Consider the following 23,922-nt stretch of genomic DNA (forward strand, 5'->3'; position numbering starts at 1 on the left):
GAGACTGCAGATTTATTAAGTTTAATATTCATAGTGTAAAAGGAGTTAGGGAATAAAAATTGTTAGTGACTCCAACAGGAATAGCTGATTGTTGTTTCTCCAGCACCTCTGAACACACAGTAAACATTTATATAGAAATGGGGAAGCCCCATTTGATGTAATGTTTATAGACAACTCTGTCATGATCAAAGGACAAGCATCTGGGGAAAAAATTACTATTCATGTCTCCAGTAGATGAGGAGAAGTTGAGCAAAAAAAGATGGAAATCAGAAATATCAGCACAAGTCTTAATGAGGGTGGTTGACCTAATATGCTAATATTCAGAAGTTCAGGCGTACAAGAGAGGGAAGAACAGCCTGTAAAAGTAAGGATATAAGATAGAGTTAATGTGAACTGGTAAAAGTCAGTTTTATTTTGATGCTTTCTGGCCAGGAAGACCCAGCTCAGCTCACCTCTAGCTCAGCAGCTTGATGTGGGTTGCCACTGGCTCTGTGTTTCTCATGAGGGGTCTACAAGCCCCCACTTTGACTCAAACGATAACTGCTTTTTTCACTCTCACTTGAGCAACTGGATTAAAAATGGTCAGATGAAAAGATTTGACCTCTGTCTGGGAACAGATTCTATTTCTCAGAAATACAGGGAGACCTGTGGGATTCCTGGTAGCAACATTTAGGCTCAGCCCTTAGGATTATTTCTAGCTAAAGCTACCCCAATGCTGGCAGGTAGATACAGGTGGACACTCACTGCAGTGTTCTAGCAAGACAGATGGCTTTGTGGTTATCTTCCCCTCCAGCTGCACATTTCCAGCATTCCTTCTGAGAAATATGATTGTGATTTATTCCTAGAGCATATCTAAGTAATCAGTGGAACAGGTTAGCTGTTAGATTCTGCAGGTATGTGCTATATGTGGAGAAAAGTACTATGCTCTGATTCGGTGTTTAAAAGAGCATGGATCCATCCATTGAACAATCTTCTATTCTGAGAGAGCTGATCAGAGTGCCACTGGGTGTGGGGTGGATGCTAACGTCCCCTAAAATGCAGAGAAAGGCAAAGATTACCAAACTGCCATTTAATTCCTGGGGTTCGTTGTCAAAAGCTTTGAGGCTTAGATGCTCCTGCTGTTTCAAAATCAAAGCAATTTTTTACTGGCTGTACTTCCAGTATCAAGCAAGTTCAGCTGATTAACCCAGCTTTTTCTTAGTGTTGTTACCATGATATCATCCAATGCTTTTTCTTGGCATATGCTTGAGCATTGAGAGAGCAACGCTGTCATTGCTCCCTCAGAAATCTCAGACATGGAGAGAAGAGGGTAATTAGTGGTGCTTTCTTTAAAAAATAAAATAAAATTCAAGCATAATATTTATATTATGAAAAAGAACAGATTCCAAAATTGATTGGGTTTAAGATTATTCCATTTCCCCTCACCTAGGATCTCCTCATCCGATTCTTGTGTTAAGACTATTGGCAGATGAGCATCACTTAGTAGCCTTAATAACGTTGAATAGAAATCTAATCATCAAAATTTGGATAAGCAAAGAAACACAGCCAGATTGTATTTAAATGAAAACTGAAGTGTGATGTTGGTACTATATGGAAGGGTTGATTCAGGCTTGATATAATCATGTTTGTTTATAGGTGAAGTTCACTGAAAAGATTAGTTTGTTGGCCTTCTGAATGCTTCCCAGCAAACTTGATTTTAAGTGAATTTTGCAGTGATAGAAATGAATTTAAATTTTTATGTTGAGATGCTTCTAAAATTCTTTGCTGCACTCTTGATGTTCTGGAGAAAGCTTTTGAAAGCAAGCGACACTAACAGGTATTATCAATCATGACCAGCAGAATGCTCCACTAACTCTGGTAAGAGGAAGTTTTATTTATCAGGAAAAAATATATGGCATCCCAAATCAGTGGTTGCTAGGTTATGCTTTTTGCATTACTTTATTTGTTAGGTTTGGTAACTGCATTTTTTAGATATAAGTGACGTAAACTGATGAGGAGATAGACAAATCAGATGAACTCAAGACTGTAGTGGAATGTACAGAGATAATATTTTTTAAGGCTTTGTGAAAAATGTTTTGGATAAAAGGAAACTGGCAAAACTTGTCCCGCTGCCAGTTTTACATCTGCTTAAACAAATCTTTGCAGCTTTTTCTATAAAGTGAAGCCTTTGAAATATTTCCTCCTATGTTTTAAGGGAATTTGTGAGGCTTTGATTGTCCCAGTAAAGCTCTGAAGCACTTTGCCCGGTTATTATTGCCTTTTCCTGATGTTCCACTGGTAGACGTATAATAAATTTCAGTGCTTTTGTTACCAACTTATCACAGCGTGTTTATAGATAGTAGTTTCAGAGCAGTGAGAACCAGAACAACAGCCTCATATAGAGTCCAAAAAAGAGACTGAACTGGGGACCTATATCATCTGCGTATGGAAGGGGAAGGATATACTGGGAAATTAAAAAAGATAAAATAAACCTTCCATCCACTTCAAGTTTTTAAATATTTCAGTTACTAAGAAGGTTTACATGCCACTGAGCCATCTGGTGATAGGAAAATCTTCCATTCCCTGTGTTGGTGAAAAGCAAAGCTTTAATTTTGACTCAAAACAGTGCATGCATTCTCACATTCTCTGTTATGGAAATAGTGAGATGTGAAAAAATACTGTGGAAGACATTTACATGTGTAAAAAATGGTTTAACTTTGGGAAATCTATTGTTCACTATACCTATTTCTCCACCTTTCATTTCTGGAGCACTTAAAAGCGGCTCATCATCTTTCCACAGTCCATATGTATTCTTGTATTCAGAAACTGTAATGGAAACGAGTGAAGCAATACATTTGAAAATAGTGCATCATGAAAAAAAAATCAGTAACTAGACTCTCTTGGCAGTCATCTCTGTTTCTGGCTTGCAAGCTGACAAGCTGTCATTGAATTTCAAAACTGAAAACGAGAATATTTGATTCAGTCATCTTCTGAAAAGAGGCCTGAGATACAAATTGTTTAGATTGGCTTAATATTGCAAATACTGCAAAATTACAAGATGTCTTGTTGCTTTTCATATGTGCAGCAAATGCAATTCTATCCATACAGATTTAGTTCTCTGCAAAAGATGAGTCAAATCATTATTTCCAAACATGAGATGAGAACATCTATTAAGGAAATGTCCAAATATTGTAGGAGTAATTGAACGAGTCGTAAAACTAAAACTTAAAACTATAAAGCAAAGCATTGCCTTGAGTATAGCACTGGCAATGCCTTACAGAAGAGAGTGAGCTCTAATGCAATTGCCAGGAAAGGAGCAGTGGGTAAAGATTCTCTTCCTGATGATGGGAGAACTAAAAAGCTTCATGATTAAATCAGCGGATTTCAATTAAAAAATAAAATAAAAAAGAGTTCTGCTATAACCTTTTCAGCTTTGCACAGAAAACTGTATTAGTCTGGGTTTCTCTAAGATGACTTATTTTGGAATTAAGCACCTGAATTCTTTTGTCCATCTGAGACTCTGTTCTTTGCTCCTAAAATGATTTCTAACTCAGCTCTTAACTCCATGTTAAATTGTGGGGGCTATAAATCAGTTTTGACATGTTCTCAGTTACCGCAGTGACAGTCACAGCTTGAAAAGACTGCAGATACTTTTGAAATACTGTCAAAGTTTGCAGGATCAAAACCACCAGTGATAATCCACAGTGCTGAAGGTGTAGAAGGTGAACTTCCTGTGTCTGGAGATGTAGGCAGAGATGCAAACACTCGTACACAGGCAGAAGTGAAGAAATAATATGAAGAATCTCTTTGAGGTGGGTCTTAGTAGAACTATGCTGCCTTTGGCTGACCATGTGCAAGAAGAGGGGGAAATGTCTTGAATGCAATTCTTACCTACTCTTGTGACTAAGAGATATGTAAAGAAACCCATACCAGATGTGCTTCCCTGCTGTACCCAAGCCCTGCAGGAAGCCTGCTTAGGTATGTTCTGGGGAAGAGAGAGAGGTTAAGAGATACAACTGTTCCAAGAGTTAAGATAAAATCGTGGAATGGTTTCTACCCTAAAATTGGGGATGAGAATAGAAAGCTTGGATGGAAATCATTTAGCATTTGATGTAGTGCATGTAAGTATAGAAGATGGGAAGACAAGAGAGGGAGATGCTAACAGATGCAAGAGGCTAGGTGAACAAGAAAAGACATAAATAAGAGAGGACAAAAAACAGATGGAAAGATAAAAGAAAAAGATATCTCAGATAATTGCTAAGGGGTATTTTTAGGTGAAAGTATCTGTGAACAGTGTAATGCATGTATTAACCTGTTTACAAATTACGTGTAAAGAGGGTTCGCATGTAAGAACAATATACTTCACAGATAATCTAGAATTAGAGATTACTTTCCCTAAATCATAACTACAGATACATAAAGAGATGGTAGCAAAAGTCACTTTGAAGTTCTAATTAGTGTTCGCACGCACTTAATCCTCTTTTTTGGGATAGTCTTCTTCTATGTGGTGTTTCTACAGCTTAGTCCTTGTTTCATCATCAAAAGACAGAAATTGGAGTTTAAAAGGTCTGCAAACCCCATTTTACCGGTTGATTCTGGAACATTAATCTGAAGTCTTACTGAGGAGTTTCACACAAGGAATGGAAACTCTGTGGTACAAATTCTAATTTACTACTCAAGACTGGAGATTGGCTTGTTCCGGGGAAGTGGCAAAGGGGAGAAAAGAGGAAATGAGGAGCAGCAGAGGTTACCTAACTGTATTTTCAAAGGTAGCTCAATATGATGTTTTAATTTTTTTTTATTTTTTTATTTTTTTTCAATCAACTGCAAGAGAAGTCAGTTGTGAGTAAATGTAGTTAGCAATTTATTCACAGGATTTGTGGAATTCTGTCCTCACAAGTATAGGAGCTGCATAAATAGAAGTCAGACATTTCATACTTGCAGTTAGTGATGTTAAAAAACTATAATCTGCTGCAGATATAAAATTAAAAGCTGCTGCTATCATCTTCTTTCCCAGATGTTCCTGGCCTTGGCTTGCGTTCTTTACCTTTCCTTGACGGAAAATAAAACAACTTCCTAATTTCACAGAGTTCAGACTATATGGAGTGTTGTCTCAAACATACACCAGGGAGATCTCACATTCTATTGGAGCTGCCATTCAAATACTGTAATTTTTATTTTAACTAATGAAGTTTAGAGTATCTGTCTCTCATGAATGGTATTTATTCATCATTGTGTTCTCAAGCAGCAAGTGAATTTTCTTCACAACTAGAAATGCTTAGAGGTTTAAATGATTTTTTTCTTTTTTCCTAGAAATGAAGCAGTGTGCATACTTTAGTTTCTACAAATGTCCCCTTAATTTTGACAAAGAAGGACTTGAAACAGGCTCAGATATCCCCCCCTCTTCACATATTGTTTCATTTATTTAGAGATCTCTTTCTTGGTTCTAGGATGGAGTTTAGATCAGATTTAGAGGATGTTGTAGTGCTGGGACATAATTTTAATGTTTTTGATGTAAAAATACGTATGATCTGAACTTACATATGTCAAACCCACAGAGGATTTATAACAGAGATAAGGAAGTAATTACAATTGTGGCAGTTGAAGTTTGTTGCTTTTGGTCTTCCTACCAACAGAAATAAAGCAGTAGTAGCAGAGGAAAAATGCTGCTGTGATCAATTCCATCACGACACAATACATCCAGATGATTTTATTTGGTTCAAAGCTATGAGGAGTATCCATCTTAAAAAGAAATCATGATTAGGGCAATTACAATTGAAAACAAATCTCAAATATTACATCGTAGTATAGCATCCACTACTCAGCCAGTCTTTAAAATTTGGGCTTCAGAGATAAGGAAAGCATTGCATCCATTTATCTGACAGTTTATGACTGTCTGTGAACAAACTCTATCAATGGCAGAGAAAGTGAGAGACTGAAACAGCAGCCCTGTAGATATGAATATAGTATTTACTCTTTCTCACAACCAATAGGACTGATAATTTTTACTAAAGCCACTGGGAACTTCAAACGTGGTATTAATAGTTCCATGGAAATAAAACATTTTTCTCTCCTTTTACACACACTCTTTAGATGTTTCCAGGGAACAATTCTAGTTAAAATACTATGTGAGTTCAGATTTTCCCAGGCCGTGAGAAAAAGTGTGGTTGTTAGGGAGAAAAGTGAGTTTCAGTGGATGACTGGAAGCATAAATGCTGGGTCAGTGTCTGTCTACTTATCCTTTTACTTACCTTCTGTGGAAATAACTTCCACCTTCAAAGTCCCAATAGGATTCAGCACCTTATTTCATTTCCAAATAGCTCTCCTCCTCAGCTTCTACAAGTAAGACTAAAAGCTATCATTCCATTTGATTTTCTGCTGAGTATCAAAAAATAGCATCTTTGAAAAATAGTCCTTGAAAACTAAAATCAGTACCATATGTAAGGTCATAAGGGTCTTAGAAAATACTTTGCAGGAGGATTTGACAAAAAAAAAAAAAAAAAAAAAAAAAGTTTAAAAAATTCCCTTAGAATGAAAAAGTCTTAAGCCATAGTTGGACTTTCTTTTGTCTATTCAAAAATGACTTAAATATGGACTGTAAATGTTCACACTAGAACCTCGAGTCCCAGAGAAAGTGTGAAATCATCCAAGAGAATTCTGTCCAAAAGGAGAGAAGCTTTTTCTGTAAATAGCTGCATGTACTTCTCCAGCTGGGACCTGATCCAAAGCTTTCTGAAGTCAAATAACCTGCCCCATTTGTTTGGACTTGGATTAGCCTCTAACTTACTGATTCTCTTCAAAATATGTTGCGCTGCTCTTCAAACACCAACCAAAATAACAAATCAGATGCAAGGTATGTTAAACAAAGCTTTGCTGGAACGTTTTCACAATGCAGGAAACCTAAGTGCAAGGGTTGCAGCATAGACCTAGGAGTAACTGCTGGGTATTTGGCTTAGCTGGCCTGGCTCGTTATAACTTCTGATACCATAGCAGACTCTGATCCTGGAGCCAGGGATCTAAGGCAATGAGCTCTTAGATGCATTGCAAGCATGCCCAAGTTGCTAAGGCAGAACATCCTGGATCTGAATTTCTCAAATACTGTATTACTTATGGCCAATGTTTTAAGACTTTCCTCATTAATCCTTTCTATATAGCAGGAATTCATAAGTACCAAGACGTGCACAAGCAAGAATAGTTTCAACTTGATGAACTTGTCATGAATCAGTTTTCAGCAGAAAACAATAAGATCAAAAAAGAAGCAACAGCTTGTTACTTCGTTTCCTGAAACTGATATTGTTTGTAATAACACATATCATGTTAAATTATACTCTAAGACAAGACACTTAAACACACCACGGCTGTCACCAAGCTGGAATCTGGAAGGAATATCCTGAGCTTTATTTAGCCTGTGAAGACGTAAGAAAGCCTAGTTGCAAGGTCCTTCTCCAGTTTCTGTCAGTTAAAAAGCATGCCAGCTGGATCCTACACGTTTCTTCAAGGATCAACACAAGAAATAATGTTTATCTTCAATATAACTTGCAAAGCAGTTTCCCTTAGCAGGGACTCAGAGGCACTTTCTGGTCATTAGGTAATGAACTTATGTTTGCAATCTGTAAGTGAGAACAACAAAAAATAATGAACTTTCCGTCAACAATTGCTTAAGAAAAGTAATTTGGAGGATTCAGCTCTGCAGTTACTCTCATACTTGTACTAAATCACTTGGGTCCTTTCATTCAGTACCGTGGAAATCCGAGTAAGGCTCAGTGATCACAGGATCAAAACCAATGGCTTTTATCTCCCATTAAGGAACAAGGAAACAAAAAAGTTTTAATTACTACAGGTTTTCAGAATCTGGTTACATTTTTTTTTTCAAGAATCACATTCTAGTTTAAAAAATAAAAATAAAATCAGTGCTTTTAAACTATTTATTTTGTAAACTCCACCATTATTCTTAGTGACAGAGGAGCACAAGCCATATATCTTGAGAATGCCAGTGCCATGAGGCTTCAGAGAAGCTTAGTGTATAAAATAGATAATTGTGAATGCTTTCAAATCACCCAGTAAGCTGCAGGCTGACAGTATCCCTGTCTGAGTTGTCACCTTTCAGTATGGAAGTTTTTAGAGCTTGGTTATTATAAATGACACCACTCAGAGTTTTCAGTTGATAGATTGGATAGTTCTTTTCCACTACTCTGAGAGGATAAAGACCTTTAGAAGATATTTAAAAACAAAATATTAAGCATGTCAAGACATTTGCACGAAGAAACCATCAGGATAGATAGGCTGGTTAGTGATTAGCTCTTATCAAGGACAACCATGGAGAGCTGTCTCAATTAAAGAAAAAACAGCAAGGTAACTTGTTATGTGGTATTATGTACAAAGAGTACTAAGTGACATCAAAGCTAATTTGTGAATGTCAGCTTTCCAACTCACTTATATAGGAGTGGCACTTCCCCTTGTCTTGTTATTCTAAATAAGACAATCCAAAAACCTTAGGTAATGCACAGGAAAATGTCTCTGTCATCTTGTCTTTGCTTTTGCAGTTTCTAACAACAGAAAGTCTCAAAGAGTATGTTTTAATGTGAAATATTTTGGCATAATACAGTGAGATTTTGCACAGGGAGTCCTTCAGATCCTTTTAGCATACAGTAAATGATAAGCTGACTTGGGAAAATGTTCTGAAAGCTAAGAATTTTTCTTACAGGTGTTACAGATGCTTGTTGAACTTTTTCTATACTGACTTCTCTAAGGATAGGCTCCAGAACAGGTTCATTGTCTTTGTTACAAGAGCTTGAGGTCTGCCCTCAGGTAAAGAGGATTTTGAGTCTTCCATACCATGGCCTGCTCCAGTTTCTAGTTGAGAGTGACTCATCTGAAACTAATAGCAAGGTGGGAAGACACCAGCACAAGACCAAATTGTCTGGGGGTTGGAGAAGATTCGACAAGTACTTGATCTTCTTTTTGGTAGGATTTTAACATCTGTTAAATTCCCAGTCATACATTGGGAACAATGCTGTACACAGGCCTACACCGTCCCTGTGCGGACTGCACCACCACCCAGAGCTGCTGTTAGCCTGACAGGGGTTGCTTTGTGACAAGAAGATGAATACAGCTATAAATATTATGCATCACGGCCTTTGGAAATTACGTGAGATATCTGGAGATGTTTGCCTGACTAATGCCACAAATGCTTCTGGCTCTTTGGCTGCACAAGCAGCCAGGTATGTGGGGTGATCTTCCACCAGCAAACCACTGCTCCATGCCCAGATAGAGAAGGGAAAGCAACAATGTGTTCTCTGCCAGGCTGTAAAAAAATAATAATAATATTAAAAATAAAAAGATTCATCAATTTGGCTTGAATGCTAAGTGAAGTACTTAAAGATATTTGTTTGGGTGTTTTATTTAGTGCCATCATGATTAATGGAGATGTCCTACAAAACACAGCCATTAATAAATCAGAAAACTAACATCTATTTTTAGGCTACAGATCTCATGGCCTTTCCTCAAAACGTATGATACCCTCAAAGGGGTTGCTTACTGATTGAGGCATGGGCAGGAGAGAGTCAGGCTTTGTACTGCAGGAAGAGTAAAGCACTGCTATGCCCTATCCCTCTGAGAGCTGGGAGGCTAGAACTTTGGTGGGGACCTGTCATGTGATGCTATTATTAATTAGCCCTCATCATCCTATAATTTTTCATTTATCTACATTCTGCTTTATTAAGGTAAGTAGCTATGTTTATTCATGGCATCATTACAGTTTAGTCTGTGGTATCCCTTGTGAGTTTGGTATCCAGTATGACTCTGCTTCCCACCTCTTATGGATATCAACAGTTGACCCTGTAGCCCAGGTGTTCTCTTATCCTCTTAATCAGTTCGTCTGCCCTGTACTCTTAGTCTCTTTTACCCTCATGAAAACACATTAGAAGAAAACACAACCAAAGTTTATAACACAGAAAAAATCTTTTTGTTACGCAATTCTACCAGTGCAAACTCAAAGTACAGTATTAATTGCATTCATTATTGCTAAGTTTCACATCTGCACTGAGCTACTGCATTAGAATCTATGCTGCTGCCCTGGCTGTGCTGCTGGGATGTACTTGTGCAGGCTTCAGCAGCTTCTGCAATGACATTGTAGTTCTTATTTGATTCTGAAATGACTGTTTCCATAATTCTTTAAGACTGTTATGCAGCTGCAGAAAATGTGCAAGAGACAGCGTTACTGCTGCTGTTGCATTCCCAGGTAGCTGGGATGCACTTCCCCCTCCCTGTCATCCTGTGCCCATGGTAACACAGAGTAAAATGGCATCCCATGAAAAGCAGCTGATTGCCAGCACTGCCTGATAGCTGCAAGGAGCCATGAAAGCTAATAAAAATGATTCACATTCATTCTCTCCTCCCTGTAAACCAGCTGTTTAAAAGAAAAGGGGGCAAAATTGAGAGTGAGCATCAACGGAGATACAGCCCTGGTGAAGTCAATAAAGTTGCACCTAGCAGGAGCAGGTCCCCATTTAATTTCAATTCTTACTGCACAGGGGAAGCAGAGGGTGAAGCAGTATTATCATAACCTTTCATTAATCTCAGCAGGCACCTCGTTCAGCTAACGAGACACATGCCAGCAGAATGCCAGTGTGGTGATAACCTGCAGAAGGCATCGAGAAAGAAACTGCCTTGCTGTGCATTGTGTTGTTGACTGGTGCTGCACTGATGAGAGTAGCAGGGAGGTAAGCTGTGCACAGAGTGGCCACCTTCCCACTGCTCTGCAAATCAGAAAGGAATGGGGTATCCTCTGCAGGGTAGACTGCAGGCAGCGAGCTTGCTGAGCTGCTTTCAGAGAGGGTCAGAGGAAAGCCAGCAGCTACTGAAGAGACAATTAAGAGCAATAACATGCTGCTCAGGGGAAATTAGTATGTGCTTCTTCTCAGGGAGCAGTACCTCTATGAACAGCTGCAGCCAGGCAGAAGCGATGTGTGTTTGTGGACTTCCAGGCAGGTCTGGCTGGAGCAAGGGGCTGCCAGGCACTGGAGGCAGAGTTCTTTCAGTCTATGAATCTCTTAGTGAGTCTGGGTTTGTATAATAAATCTGCGTTAGATGGATGAAATAATAGATGAATGTTGTTGCTGTTTTCTTTAGGGAAGCACACAAGGTGCTAACTAGATCCCGTTATAAACAGAGCAGCTAAATAGGAATAGAGTGAATGCATGGGACAATCTAAACCAGCATGTGGTACAGTGTTGGCAACACTCTTTACAAAGGTAAATTATGTCTAAGCCTTTTTCCAAGAGATCTATCACAAAAGATTTTTCTTTGTGGATGACAAAATATAATGTTACAGTGCAAAAGAAGCTCTCTGTTAAATGGAGACACCACAGAAGAGTGAAAACTATTAAAAGTTCACTCACAAAAACAATGTGAAATAGAAAATAATAATAATAATAAAATCAATGATTAATTAATTTTTTGTGAATTTGTTTGATAAACCATCAAATTAATGCTATAAATATTAATAAATACGCAGTGAGCTAGTGTTGTTTTCCAGGCTATATTGATCATATTAATGAGAATGGTAATGTTGGCGTTTTGATTATGATAAACAGAACTGTGTTCAGGTTCTTGCATTTTCCATCTGAAACAAATTAACCTTCTTTTTTTTTCTGAAGTTTCGGAAGAAGAACACTAAATACACAGAAATGATCATAGAATCACAAAATGGCTTTGGTTGTCTGGAAGGGATCTTAAAGCCCACTCAGCTCCAACCCCTGCTGTGGTCCCCAGGGCCCATCCAATCTGGCCTCAGGCACCTCCAGTGAATGATCTCCTCTGAAGCCCTCTTCAGTCCGGCTGTCAAATCTGGAGTGTTTCCTTTGAATGAGTCCTGAAGATAAAATTCTATTGACAGTTATGGCTGTGCAATACCCAAAAAAGGAGAGTATGATCTCTCAAAAAGTAAATGAAAGAAAAAAGAGCAAATTCCATGGATCCAAGGATTACAATACAGCTTATGAACTTGAGTGGGAGCATATATATATATGAGCTCCCACTCATATATATATATGAAGCTGCATGAGAGCAGCTTCAGTACAGTTGAACTGCTGAAAACTGTTTTTCACGTTATTGTGAAAATGTATGGCTACCTTAAACACTTGTCTTTATAAAACAAATGAGAAACTATAAGTGAGGTGCTGTCAGTATCAGAGAGAAGATGCTGGCCTGTAACCTCATGGCATATGAAATGCAAAAAAAAATAGAAGAAATACAGAAATAAATTCTGTTTACATCAAAGTTCTTTTCTTCTTCTCTTGCACTTCTTCTCTGGGAGCAATTCAAATAATTGCACTTCTCCATTGCCCTACATCTCCTGCACACGGTAAAAACTGTATAGAAAATAGACTAAAAATGTTCTGTGAAGAACCTCACATTTTGTGAACAAAAGGAAGATATTTCCTGGCTAGAGCTTAAGGATAAGGTCAGAGATCTAAGGAATGTTTTTAGTGTTTAATGAAGTTGATACATGATAGAAGTGTGGCCCAAGCCCTACTGGGCATGCTTTCAGGCCACACTAACAGCACTGAGGTAGCCAAAAGTGAAATGTACTAAAGAAGAGAGGAATGAATGGTATCAGAAAATGAAAGAGCATCAAAATGTTAAGAGGTCTGAGAAGCTGCTGAAGTCCACAGGATGCAGGTTTCCATAGAAATTCTGAGCACTGTTTTTAGTATCTGGAAGTTCTAATATGTCAGCAAAGATCATCCAGCCAAACCCAGGTGGACACAGGTGGGGCTGTATGGCGTTGTATGGTAACTGTTAAGTCACAGCCTGAACCACTGATTGAGCACCTGGGGAAAGAACCCGGTCAGCCCTGGGAGCACAGGTGAAGGCAATTCAGCTGTGTGACTGGAGAGGGTGCAGCCTGGCTTAGACCTCATTTAAAGGCTGACTGCCAATGTAGAAAGATCTCTTTCTGGAGATCTATTCCTGCTGAAGCTCTTCCCTGTGAACCTGTCATCTTCTGATATGGGCAAGCAATTTTCTTCCCTTCCTTTATAACACCTTTTTATAGTGCTGATCCATCTGTTATTGCATCTTTGTCATAGTGCCTTTCCAACTGTATTGATCTGTCCAGTTGTTACAAGTGTATCAGATTCCTCTAGTGGTAAGAATATTTTCGTGAAACTTTTAAATTTTATTTTATGTTAATATTGTTAAACTTGGAGTTTGCTCCAGACACTGTTGTATTTTATAGCTTTTTCTGTGCCCTGCAATACTCATTGTGAAGTTATTAGCAAGAAGGAATGAAATGTAATTGCGATAGGACTGCAAGGTCATAATCGTAACTTGTTCTTACCAGTTAAACATTACACTTTTGTGATCTCTCTGTTTTGCTGTAACTTGGAGCTGCTTTTTAACTTCAGAAATTTTCAGTAGGGAAGCTAAGATGGAAATTACTGGATATGTCTTTGAACAGTAAGAGTTCTGGAAATTAGAGAGAATGTCATGATCAGCATGCTCACATATTTCAAAATGCTGCATTCTTCTGACAGTTCTTTCAATAATTTTTAGTAAAATACATCTGTAGCCATTGTATAATCCCCCCTACACCTGCAAATTATAACACGGAGTGTCATGATTTATTTCACAGCATAAAAGCTGTTAAATGAATACTGACAGCACCATTAGCGTTCTGATCTTGAAATGAAGTGCAAGTCAGCTCTGCTTAAGTTGTCGTTTTTGCGAGTCACAAATAAATGTGCGGTTAAAAGGGTGCCATAAGTTAATCAGAGCAAAATTAGTAAAGAAATATCAGTAAGGAAGTGAGCCAACCAGGAAATGGCATGCTGAATCTCTTACTGTAACATCATGTTTCTGTAAGTGGCAGATACTTGGTGCTATGGACTCTGGAGTAAAGCAGATAGCTGAAAGGGGGCAAATGTTTTACTCATTCTGCATGGACTAAGAGATGTCAATGCTATTTCTTGTGCTCAGATTACTCCCACCTACACCCACTGCCTTGTTCCTACTTGTGGCAAGCAGCACTCTAGCAGGCTCCATGCATGCTGGACTCCTCTCTGATTGCTGCCCTCTGGGAAGTCTTGGTGAAAAGTGGAGAAAAGCAAATTAATTAAGCTTCTAGTGCTCCTTAATTTATCCTGCCAAGGATCATCAGCTACCATTGTTCTGCCCTAAAAACCATTCCTTGATGTCATCTTCCAGCAAAGAAAATGAGTCTTCCTACTTGCACAGAAATAAGATATTTAATTTGTTTTCTAACATCTTCAGAGTTAATACAGATTTGTATTTTAAACAGTCACAGATCATCCACTTTTTTTTTTTTCTGAAATATCATATTCTATCTCATTTTTTCTCTAATTTTGTTCTTTTTAAACACTCAAATCCTTTTTTCTCTAGTCATAGAGATCCATCCAGTAGATGCTACATGTTGCCCTTTTTGAAGGGGAAAGCTGGATCTGTCTGTCCTTTTGAATGTTAATGTTTGTCACTAGAGCCCTATGAATTCTATTGTATTATAAATATTTATCACAACTATTTTAATACTAGCAGCTGTGATTCTTTAATGTGCAGAGTCTGTGTTGTAAAGATCCAAATGCTCTGTAGCTCTTCCCAGGTTCCAGAAGATTTGAAATTGTTCTTTTTTTTGGCACTCCTTTAGTGGAGCTCAGCATAGTCCAAGGAGGATCTTTATTTTCCTTCATGGGAATTAATTCCTTTCTCTCACAGTATAGATCCATTGTAGAATTTAGACAGTTTTGAAGCATTTTTTTTGGAGCCATTTAGTCCAATTGGTTTATCTATCTGAAATGATCTGAAATGTTGAAACTAAACCATGAATGATGGAACTTTCTGAACTAGCTTATTTGTTCTTTTAAGGCACCAGTAGTAATTTACAGCTTCTGTTAGAATCTCCAGATTAAACACATGTAGCTTATGCATAGCATTTCATCAAGTATTTTTATCGTAAAGTGTATATACAAAGGCTGCTATGAAAGTAATGTCTCCTATTTTGTTAAATTGGCCCTGACAGTCAGTTGATGGAATGGCAGTAAAGACTGAACCTTTCCACCAGTCACAGGGTCATAGAATGGTTTGGGTTGGAGGAGAACTTTAAGATCATCTAGTTTCAATGCCTTGCTATAGGCAGGGATGCCTCCCTCTAGACCAGGTTGCTCAAAGTCCCATCCTGCCTGGCCTGGCTGACCTGTTATATTTTGTTGCCTTACTACAGATGGCAGCAAAGGGGCAATCTGGCAAAACAGAATCGAACACAGTAGTGCATATGAGGCGAAAGTGTGGGGAAAAAATGATACCCACTGACATTCATTGATGTCTGCTGAATGTTTCTGGAGACCAAACAGTGGATGTGAGCACAGTGAGGTGGTAGGTAGTACATTTCAGCAGTGATGATAGCAACAGTAGTCACAGGTTGTGACCAGCTGGTACAGATTATTATGTGTATGTGCTGCAGACTCTTCATCACTGGCAGAAGTGCATTCCTGAGGGTGGTGACTGTGTTGGACAATAACGTTCTGTAGCTGAGAATTTGCTCTATCAAATAGTGTTGTTGTGCTTTTTGTGTCTGTTGCAGTTTCCATAGAAATAAGTAAGAGGCATTACTTTAAGAGCAACCTATGTATAATTTTACTTCCAAAAAATATTTCAATCAGTTTTGTTTTTTTCTTCTCTTGCTTAAAAAGGTGTACTCCTTTAATTCCAAACTAACGTTAAGTTGAAATAACTGTTGAGTGAAAAACAAGAAAACAAACAACTATATGTGATATGATGAAATGAATTCTCATTCAAAATGAAATGTTTCTCTTTGTCACATAGAAATCCAAATGGGACCCTGATCAATGGAACGAGATGGCCAGTCTTCACCAGTACTGAACAAAAATATTTAACATTAAATACTGATGATTCGGAGGTGCTTACAAAACTACGTGCTCAGCAGTGTCGGTTCTGGAATATTTTTTTCCCCAAAGTACTGGAAATGACAGGTAAAAATGTTTTTTTTTTAGATACCTTGATCTAAATTGTTTCATTCAAGCCTCGTTTGGTTGGTATTATTGTGATAATTCAATTTAAGCCTTTGTGTTTCCATTTATAACTCTATTTCCATGGAATGTTCAGATGTTGGATAAAATTACCAATGCTGCAGTGATGGGTGTCATACTTTATAGAAGGGAAAAAGAAAGAATCATTTTTCCTGGATCCTAATCTAGAAATGAGAGAGAGTTTCTACTTGCAACCATGAAATAATACTTTGTGTTGTAACAGTTCACTGAAATAGTATTTTGCATTTCCAATCTCCTTTTATGCTCTAAAGAACTCCTGGAACAGTACGTTCCATACATTAAGTATTTCTTCATCATCTGTTGCCTCTTTCATCATTTCTTCTACTGAAACAGATAAGCAGGGTTACTTTAATTTGATGTAAGAAGATAGAAAACAAGGCATAAGGAAACATTATGTCATTGTTGCAATTTGTAGTTCAAGCTTAGTTCAGATAGACAAAGTTTCTAATTGTGCCAAATGGTCAGTTTGATGTGGATGTGCTTGTCGATGAACCACATCGTGATCACTGCGTAAGTTGTGCTACACTGTTGACATCTTCTCTGTATGCCACTGCTGGGTCCAAGTGTTTTCCAGCATCTGAGCAAGCAGGTTTCCATGATAGACTGGGTAAGGCAGGTTCACTGAGGCAGTTCTAGTCCCCAGTATCTTTGTGATTATGTATTTTGATCAGGCAAGAAGATCTGTTGTCTTCAATAATATGTATAAATAGATAAATGTCTTGTTTTAGGGTTAAGAAAATTAAGAAGGAATAAAATAAAACTCATGAACGTAACACCTACAGAAAATTCAGGCCTTTCTATCTCTGAAATATTTTGTATGATTTTTGGAAGATTTCTTAAAGTCTCCCACTTCAATTTTGATATATAAAATTATAACTGAAGACATGAGTTTAAGTGAGTGTCAGATACATCAGACTTAGACGTGTTATGTGGGCTCACGATTCCAACTTGACATAATTGCTACACACATACATGGGTAGCTCTATTGCAATGGGCTGACTGCACCCAGAGTTCCCTCCCTTCACAGTCACCCAAAGATTAAGCATGAGCATTCAGCATTTAGTGTTTCATTTGAGGGCAAGAGCGCCGGGACAACCACCGGAACATTTTCGGATGATGGCTGCTGAAAGAAACACACTGGAGGGACAATAAACAGTAAGTGACTCTTAAGAAGCTTTTAGAGCAATCGTATGTTAATTATAAAAGCATCTCTTTAAGACTCTATCACCTCAGTGCAGTCTTTAACACATCCTGAGCCCCAGCTATTTACATCTCTGTTTCCTCTAGATTATGGAAAGCTGCAGGTAGCCAAGATTTCCATTTGTGTTTCATTACTATTTTAGTGTCCAGTATATATAGTGCATGCATTTCTGTTTCACTTGATATTATTGCATCATCCATCACCTATAAGGAAATCAAACCTCAAAGTGGCCACTATAAATATATTGTATTAAAAGTAAATATGTAAACTCTGAAAAAATATTAACTATAGAGGCAGAGGAAAGTTCAACCTCTTGAGTAGTAATAACCAAAATCACTGTGTTTGCAGTGAACCTCTCAACAGCATCTGGACTCCATAAAACAATGCTTAGAGTATTCAGACTGTTAAAAATGTGATGACGTAAAAAAGTCACCATCAGAATTAGTTGCCTATTTCCATAGAGCTACGTACTGCACTCCTTAGGCATGCAGAAAAGTGGATTAGCCAAAACTAACCTCACTTACAGCTGACAAAGAAAATTCTACTCAATGTGCCTATGGCAGCCATCTGTAGACCTTTGTAATCTTGATTCTTACCAGCTCCAGCATTTTGCATCCTGGATGGTAAGAGGGAGAACAGTTCTTACTTCACCCCCAAGATAGGGCTATTTCCATTTGGAAGATGGTAATAATAATAACCTGAAGTCCTGAAAAATATATACGAAAACAAATATCCTTTTTAATTTTACATTTATTTTTTTTTAAAACATTGATATTAATACATGTGACTAAAAGGTATTGAATACAGAGATACTGAAGTAAACATTCTTCTTTCTGGAAACTATCACCATGAGAGAAACAGCAGCATAAAGTTGTAGTGTTTATGATACTGATGAACCAAGAAGTTTTGTAGGTACCAGCATTTATGAGCTGTTGAGGAGGACAGAAAAAAATAATTCCAGCTTGTCATTCCTTATTAATTATACTGTGTCAAAACAGCTACATGGCCTTTGTCTCAATCTTAATGTTAATACTACAAAAATAAATTCAAGATTAGCACTTTGTTGGCACATGTAGCAGAGCAACAAATGATGGTATAAATGGCTAAATTTAACTTTGCTATAATGCCATTGAATTTGAGGGCTGTATGCCTATGTGGAAAGAAATGCCAGCTGTCTGTGCTGACACTGTTGAAGAATCAAAACAACCTTTTATTTTTTTTCCCCTTTGTTAAAGTAGGACCTTTCTGAGCATCAAGGTATGACTCACTGCCTCCTGAAATCTCCCCCCTTCTTGTAAACTCTTTGCTTTGCATTAGACTAATTGGTATCTATAGCCTGAGTCTATCTGGAAGATGGCATATAGCAAAATAACAGTATTATCAGCTGATTACCAGAGAATTGTAGCACCTAGTAATCTGAGCTGTAATTATCAGTCAAGTCGAATTCTCTCATCTCTCTTTTTTTTTTTTTTTTTTTCCTTCCTGCTTTCTGGCTGTCAGCTCATCCAAGTCATAGGTGGTTGTTTCAAAGAGATTGATGATGTTGGTGATAATGGGATGCATTGACTTGTGACTTCAGGCTGGATCTTATCGCTGAAAAAGCAAACAAATAGGAACCCAAGTTCTTACTTCAGTGTTTTCCTTTCACCCTCTTGTCTTTTAGATTCATAATGGTGGCAAGTCTGAATTTCTCATTGTCTGTTTTCTCCATCTGAAATGTCTCATAATTTATACTCTCAACCAGTGACTTTTAATTGAATATGTGTGTATTATAAAGCTATTTCACTTTCCAATGTCTTTGGGCACAAACACTTTCTGCACATTAAGACTTCAAACACATCAAAACCTGAATAATTAAAGAAAGAACAGTTTTTTGAATTCATAAATGGAATCTTTGCCTGGATAAACAAAACTGAAAACTAGAGTAAGACAAGAAACGATATTTACGTTTTGCTTCTCCTAATAATGCCAGTGATGGTTTATGTCAAATGACCAATTCATCTGGCATGTGGAAAATCTGATTCTGAAATCCTGGATAATTCCTTAAATTGGAAATGTGCAGAGATGAGTTCCTAGGGTCAGGAAAGTCATACACATTGTTTGTCTTCTCCCTCCAATTCTGAGAGTTATATCAGCACATCTTAGTAATCAAAACATGCTGTTATTGTTATCAGTGTTTACAAGTGTTCCCAGGGTTAATCACAGCTATGGCCAGCAGAATAAAAAAGTAAAATCATCTGAACTGTTCTTTGAACTCTGATGTAACCAAGTTTATTTACTTATTAGAACTGAGAGCGATTTGGTTAACTTTTTAATATTTCTTCCTATATTTGTTCACAATTTCACTTTTGACAAGAAGTACAGAACCTTCCCAAGAAAAAGTATCTTGGTTTTATTTCTGGTCTCACTGGAACAAAGTAATGTAAATCTCATTTCAAAGTCTCATTAAATTGCCATCTGGATTTCCAGACCGAAAAGGTTTGGAAATGTTGAGCTGAACTGCAGATAAGCAACCAAATTACTGGATGCCTCTACAAACTAAATCTCTGAATCTGTTAACTCTCTTTCCAGAATATTTTCTCTACTGATGTGTAAAACACAAAAGTATTTCATTTTCACATAACCAGTTAAACTTGCAGCGCTGGCAGATCATAAAAAATGGGGGAAAAGAGTGGTTTTATGGAGGGAAAGGGCCTATGCTCTATTGCAGCAGAAGAACATAAAGTCAAAAGAGCATAAAGAACTCATGGAGCTGTTATCTAGTGAACACAATTACTGCATTTTTTGGAAGCAAGCTACATCAATATGGGACACTGAGATAATTAGGTGCAAAGTGAATAAAGGCATTCATAGATCATCAATGGTTTCTAAACTTTAAGAAAAATTCTGCAGCTGACCCACAGTATGCAATGAGCCCTTTATGTTTTATCTTTCATTTTGTACTTGTAGGTGTTGTTCCTGCAAGGTCACTGCATCCCTCTCTAGGGTTAATTATCTTTTGGGACTGGAGGAAGTGATCCCTGTTCACAAGATACTCCAGGAACCTTGTAAAATGATATATTTTTATTACTCTTCTCATCCTCAACCACTGCTCTGATACCTATACCAGATTTGGCAATAAATATTACCTTGGGATACAGGATTAGTCAGCAAATGCTTTACAGGCTAGAATTAAAAAAGAAATTGATTTTACATTGTCATTATGTACATTTTACAGTATCATTTTCCAAACTTATGTCACTTATGCATTAAACATGCAGATTTATTTTGAAGCAGGGTGAAATCCTGGTCGTCCATTGTAATTCATTGAAACTAACAGCAGGACAGTTGTGGCCTTCAACAAAGCTGTGATTTCACTGTAACTTTACAAGTTACTTACCTCAGATTGCATATCATGTTCTTTGGGGCATGTAGGCTTCACTGTAGGATATATTGAACTAATATTTCAAGGATTTCACAAAAAGATGGCTCTAAAATGACATGTTTGATGGGCAGAATATTATGCAAAGCAGCAATCCCATACATAGACGTCTTTATTCCCGTGAAGTGTGCCTGAGTGATATCTGCAGTTCTTCCTGATCTGTCACTGAATTTCCAGTTGGTCCAAATTTGAGAAAAAAGATACAAAAGAATATCCTAAAATGTATTTAGAGCAAATGACATTGATAATCAGAATTATTTTTCAATTAGCATATAAAGAGATTCAAATTTAGATTAATGTAACCCATTTCATGTTTTACAGGAAATATTGATGAAGCAGAACGAGAGTGGAAAGCAGGATTCCGTCGCTGGAACAATTACATGTCAGACTGGAAAAATCAATTTAATGATTACACCAGCAAGAAGGAGAAATGTGCAGGCTCTAATTAATATGTTTACCCAATCCAGTATGTTCTTATTACTGACCATCAAGGCAAGTATTGTGGTAGTTATCTGACGTGGCTAGCATTGAATACGTTAAGCAGATTAAAAAAGTATTATGGATATAATTTTGATTTCCCAGATCTTTCATTTATATTTTACCTCATATCTCAATAAACATTACAAAAGATCTGTACTCTTTGAAGCTTCATTGCTTCACTGTGTTAAATAGGACTACAGAGATTAAAGTCTGAAGATTAATGGTGTACATATTATAAACACTAGCTGCTTAAATTCTCACTTCAAAGATACTATATAATCTGTTATAGAAAAAAATGGATTTTCTTTAGCAGAAATAGCAATGTTTTATAACATTGCAATGCAAAACACAATTGTTTTTGATCTTTAACTGCAATGCCACAGCACTTAAGCTTTGCTTCAGACATAATTTAATTGACATAAATATAAAGAGATTACAACTTTGCTGGGCACGCCAAACAATATTTGCTTGTTAGACCAAAAAGTTTAAAGACAGACATTAAAGCCTGAATCATGGCTTTTTTTTATGGCAAAATCTGTAGAACAAAGCCATGATTGGAAAGTATTCAGGCTATCTACGGAAAACCTAAATCACTCTGTTCAAGCCCAAAGTTGAAATAAGCCAGAAAACCTGAGGCCTGTGCTTCTGCTAGCCTCATTTTTTCGAGGAGTAAGAAAGCTCTGGGTTCATGAACTCACTAACTTTCCCTGTTCAGGTGCCCAGATGACTTTGGCCTGTGCACGTCTGTGCAATTAAGGTGAGCTCCAGCTATGAAAATTCTGTATGCTGAGTTATCTTACAGTTGAAGGAGAGGCCCATGTATACTGGAACGCAGTGGATACATTTTTAAACCTGTAGAACACTGATCTATGTATTATCAAGCTCATTAGATACCAGCCGTTAAGGGCCTACTAAGGAAGGCTGAGAAGGACCTCGCTGCAGAAGAACGCTGGGATATGGTGGGAAAGACCCAGATCTTTGGCATGGTCAAATGAGCTCTATTTGTCACGCATGTAGGCATCTCCACAACTGCTTTCTACCCACTTGAGATGAATCAATTAGATGGTCCTAAAAATACCCCTTGGATTGCTCTTCCTCCTCCTTTTCTGCTTCTGGATGAGGTTGGAAGTTGTATGCCTCAATAACACCTTAAATAGCTGCCTTTTACTGGCCCATCTGGGAGGAATAAATGTCAAAAATTTGACAAACATAAAGAGTATGTAAAAGCAACAGCCCATCTCATAAATAAATTATTCTGAAGCTTTCTGTAAAAGTAATAACCTTTCAGTGCATCTATTTTCTGTTCTAGTGATTATGAGCTCTTGCAAAATTCCTTTTCAAATTTAATATACTGAAGAGATCTAGATAAGGAACAGAGGGTGGTCTCTTTGGGGCTTTCAGTCTGACCAGATGGGATCCCCATTATTACATGAACAAATGAGAGTGCAGAAAATCCATCCTCTGTTACTGAAGATGGCTTACCTTTTCACAGTTATTTCTAGGTTATTTTATGGAAAACCACCTTTAATACAGAATTTCAAAAGACTTTGTCCTAAATAGTCAAAAAGCTGGTCATTTTTGAGCAGGCTGATTAAAACTTGCTTGTACTTGGGGTTTTTTTTTAAAACCTCCTCACACAGCTCATCACATTTGTACCACAAATACTTGGCCCACTACATTAGCATAGTTACTACTATTAATAATAGCATGGAGAGCTAAATCATTTTGTGCTACGTTGGCTGTTTGCTGGATATTCTTCATACCACTGAAACACTATTAAGGGTAAACTTCCTGTCATCACTGAATCTTGCTCACACAATGTGCTTCACAGATATGCTGGATGCTGATCTGCCACAAAGAGCCTTGAATTAGCACCCAAGTATATTTAGAAGTAGCATTTGTCTTTCTTGATATCCTCTTTTTTGTTGTATTTCGCTATCTGTCTAATCACTCCTTTGTGGAAAAAAGAAATCTAATTAAAATGCTTAAATAACCTTTGGGAAGGGCAGTCTATAAAATATTTTGCTGCAAAGGTGTCCTTTGTATGTGCTGTGAGACAGTCTGGATAAGGTCTTCTTGAAGACTAGTGCTCTTTCTGGAGTATTTCTACCATGTCTGTGACATGTTCTTAAATAAAGGGAGGGAAGAAGGAAAAACAGTAAAATAAATCTTAAATCACTCTGAAGAGTTGTTTTATGAGTTGCTTTACTGAGTTTTTTTATGTGAATGTATCGCTAGCTTTTCATTTTTTGTATACTGAAAAATAATTAGTATCTCCATTTGTCATTCATGTGAATACAATGTATCATTTAGCCCCTTGCTTATATCCCACACTTTAGCAAATAAAGCCTTAAGCACTTGTACAAAAGTAGCTAAAAGAACAAGACCTCTGGAAAACATTGTGGATGGCTGAAAACTAAGGGCCAAACTAACCTTTATTTTGAGGAAATTGAAGACACTCTGCCATTGCTTTGGAAAATTACATATTAGATGTCTCAACCTGACCTCACTGAAGATGCAGTGTTAATTTATGTTTTTTCCTTGGCTTAAAAGAGACAAGAAATCAAGGCTTCCAAGTTAAAGCAGAAAAAAATGTGTTGTTCCTTTCTTCCTGTTCATGATATCTGAAGCAATGATTCTGAATTTAGTCCCAAAGTTGCTGAAAGATTATAAGAAAATGAACAGCAGTGCCAACAAAAAATGTTGGCATTAAATCTGTTGTCAATGAATTTATAAGCGAACTGCATGCTGATTAA

General features: G+C 37.4%; 1 protein-coding gene across 7 annotated transcripts in view; it reads left to right on the top strand.

Moving 5' to 3' along the window:
• Window positions 1-23,351, top strand: part of BCHE (butyrylcholinesterase) — a 46,645-nt gene extending 23,294 nt beyond the window's left edge. For all 7 annotated transcript variants that reach the window (XM_032446555.2, XM_085513678.1, XM_015872027.3 and 4 more), the window contains 2 exons: window positions 15,820-15,986; window positions 21,008-23,351. In XM_032446555.2, the coding sequence (XP_032302446.2) occupies window positions 15,820-15,986; window positions 21,008-21,135 (295 nt within the window). In that variant the 3' untranslated portion in view covers window positions 21,136-23,351. The remainder of the gene's footprint in view (window positions 1-15,819; window positions 15,987-21,007) is intronic.
• The last annotated feature ends 571 nt before the right edge of the window (window positions 23,352-23,922 follow it).

The sequence above is a fragment of the Coturnix japonica genome, chromosome 12 (genome assembly GCF_054131305.1).
Source record: "Coturnix japonica strain WE chromosome 12, WE-NBRP24, whole genome shotgun sequence".
NCBI classification, from domain to species: domain Eukaryota; kingdom Metazoa; phylum Chordata; class Aves; order Galliformes; family Phasianidae; genus Coturnix; species Coturnix japonica.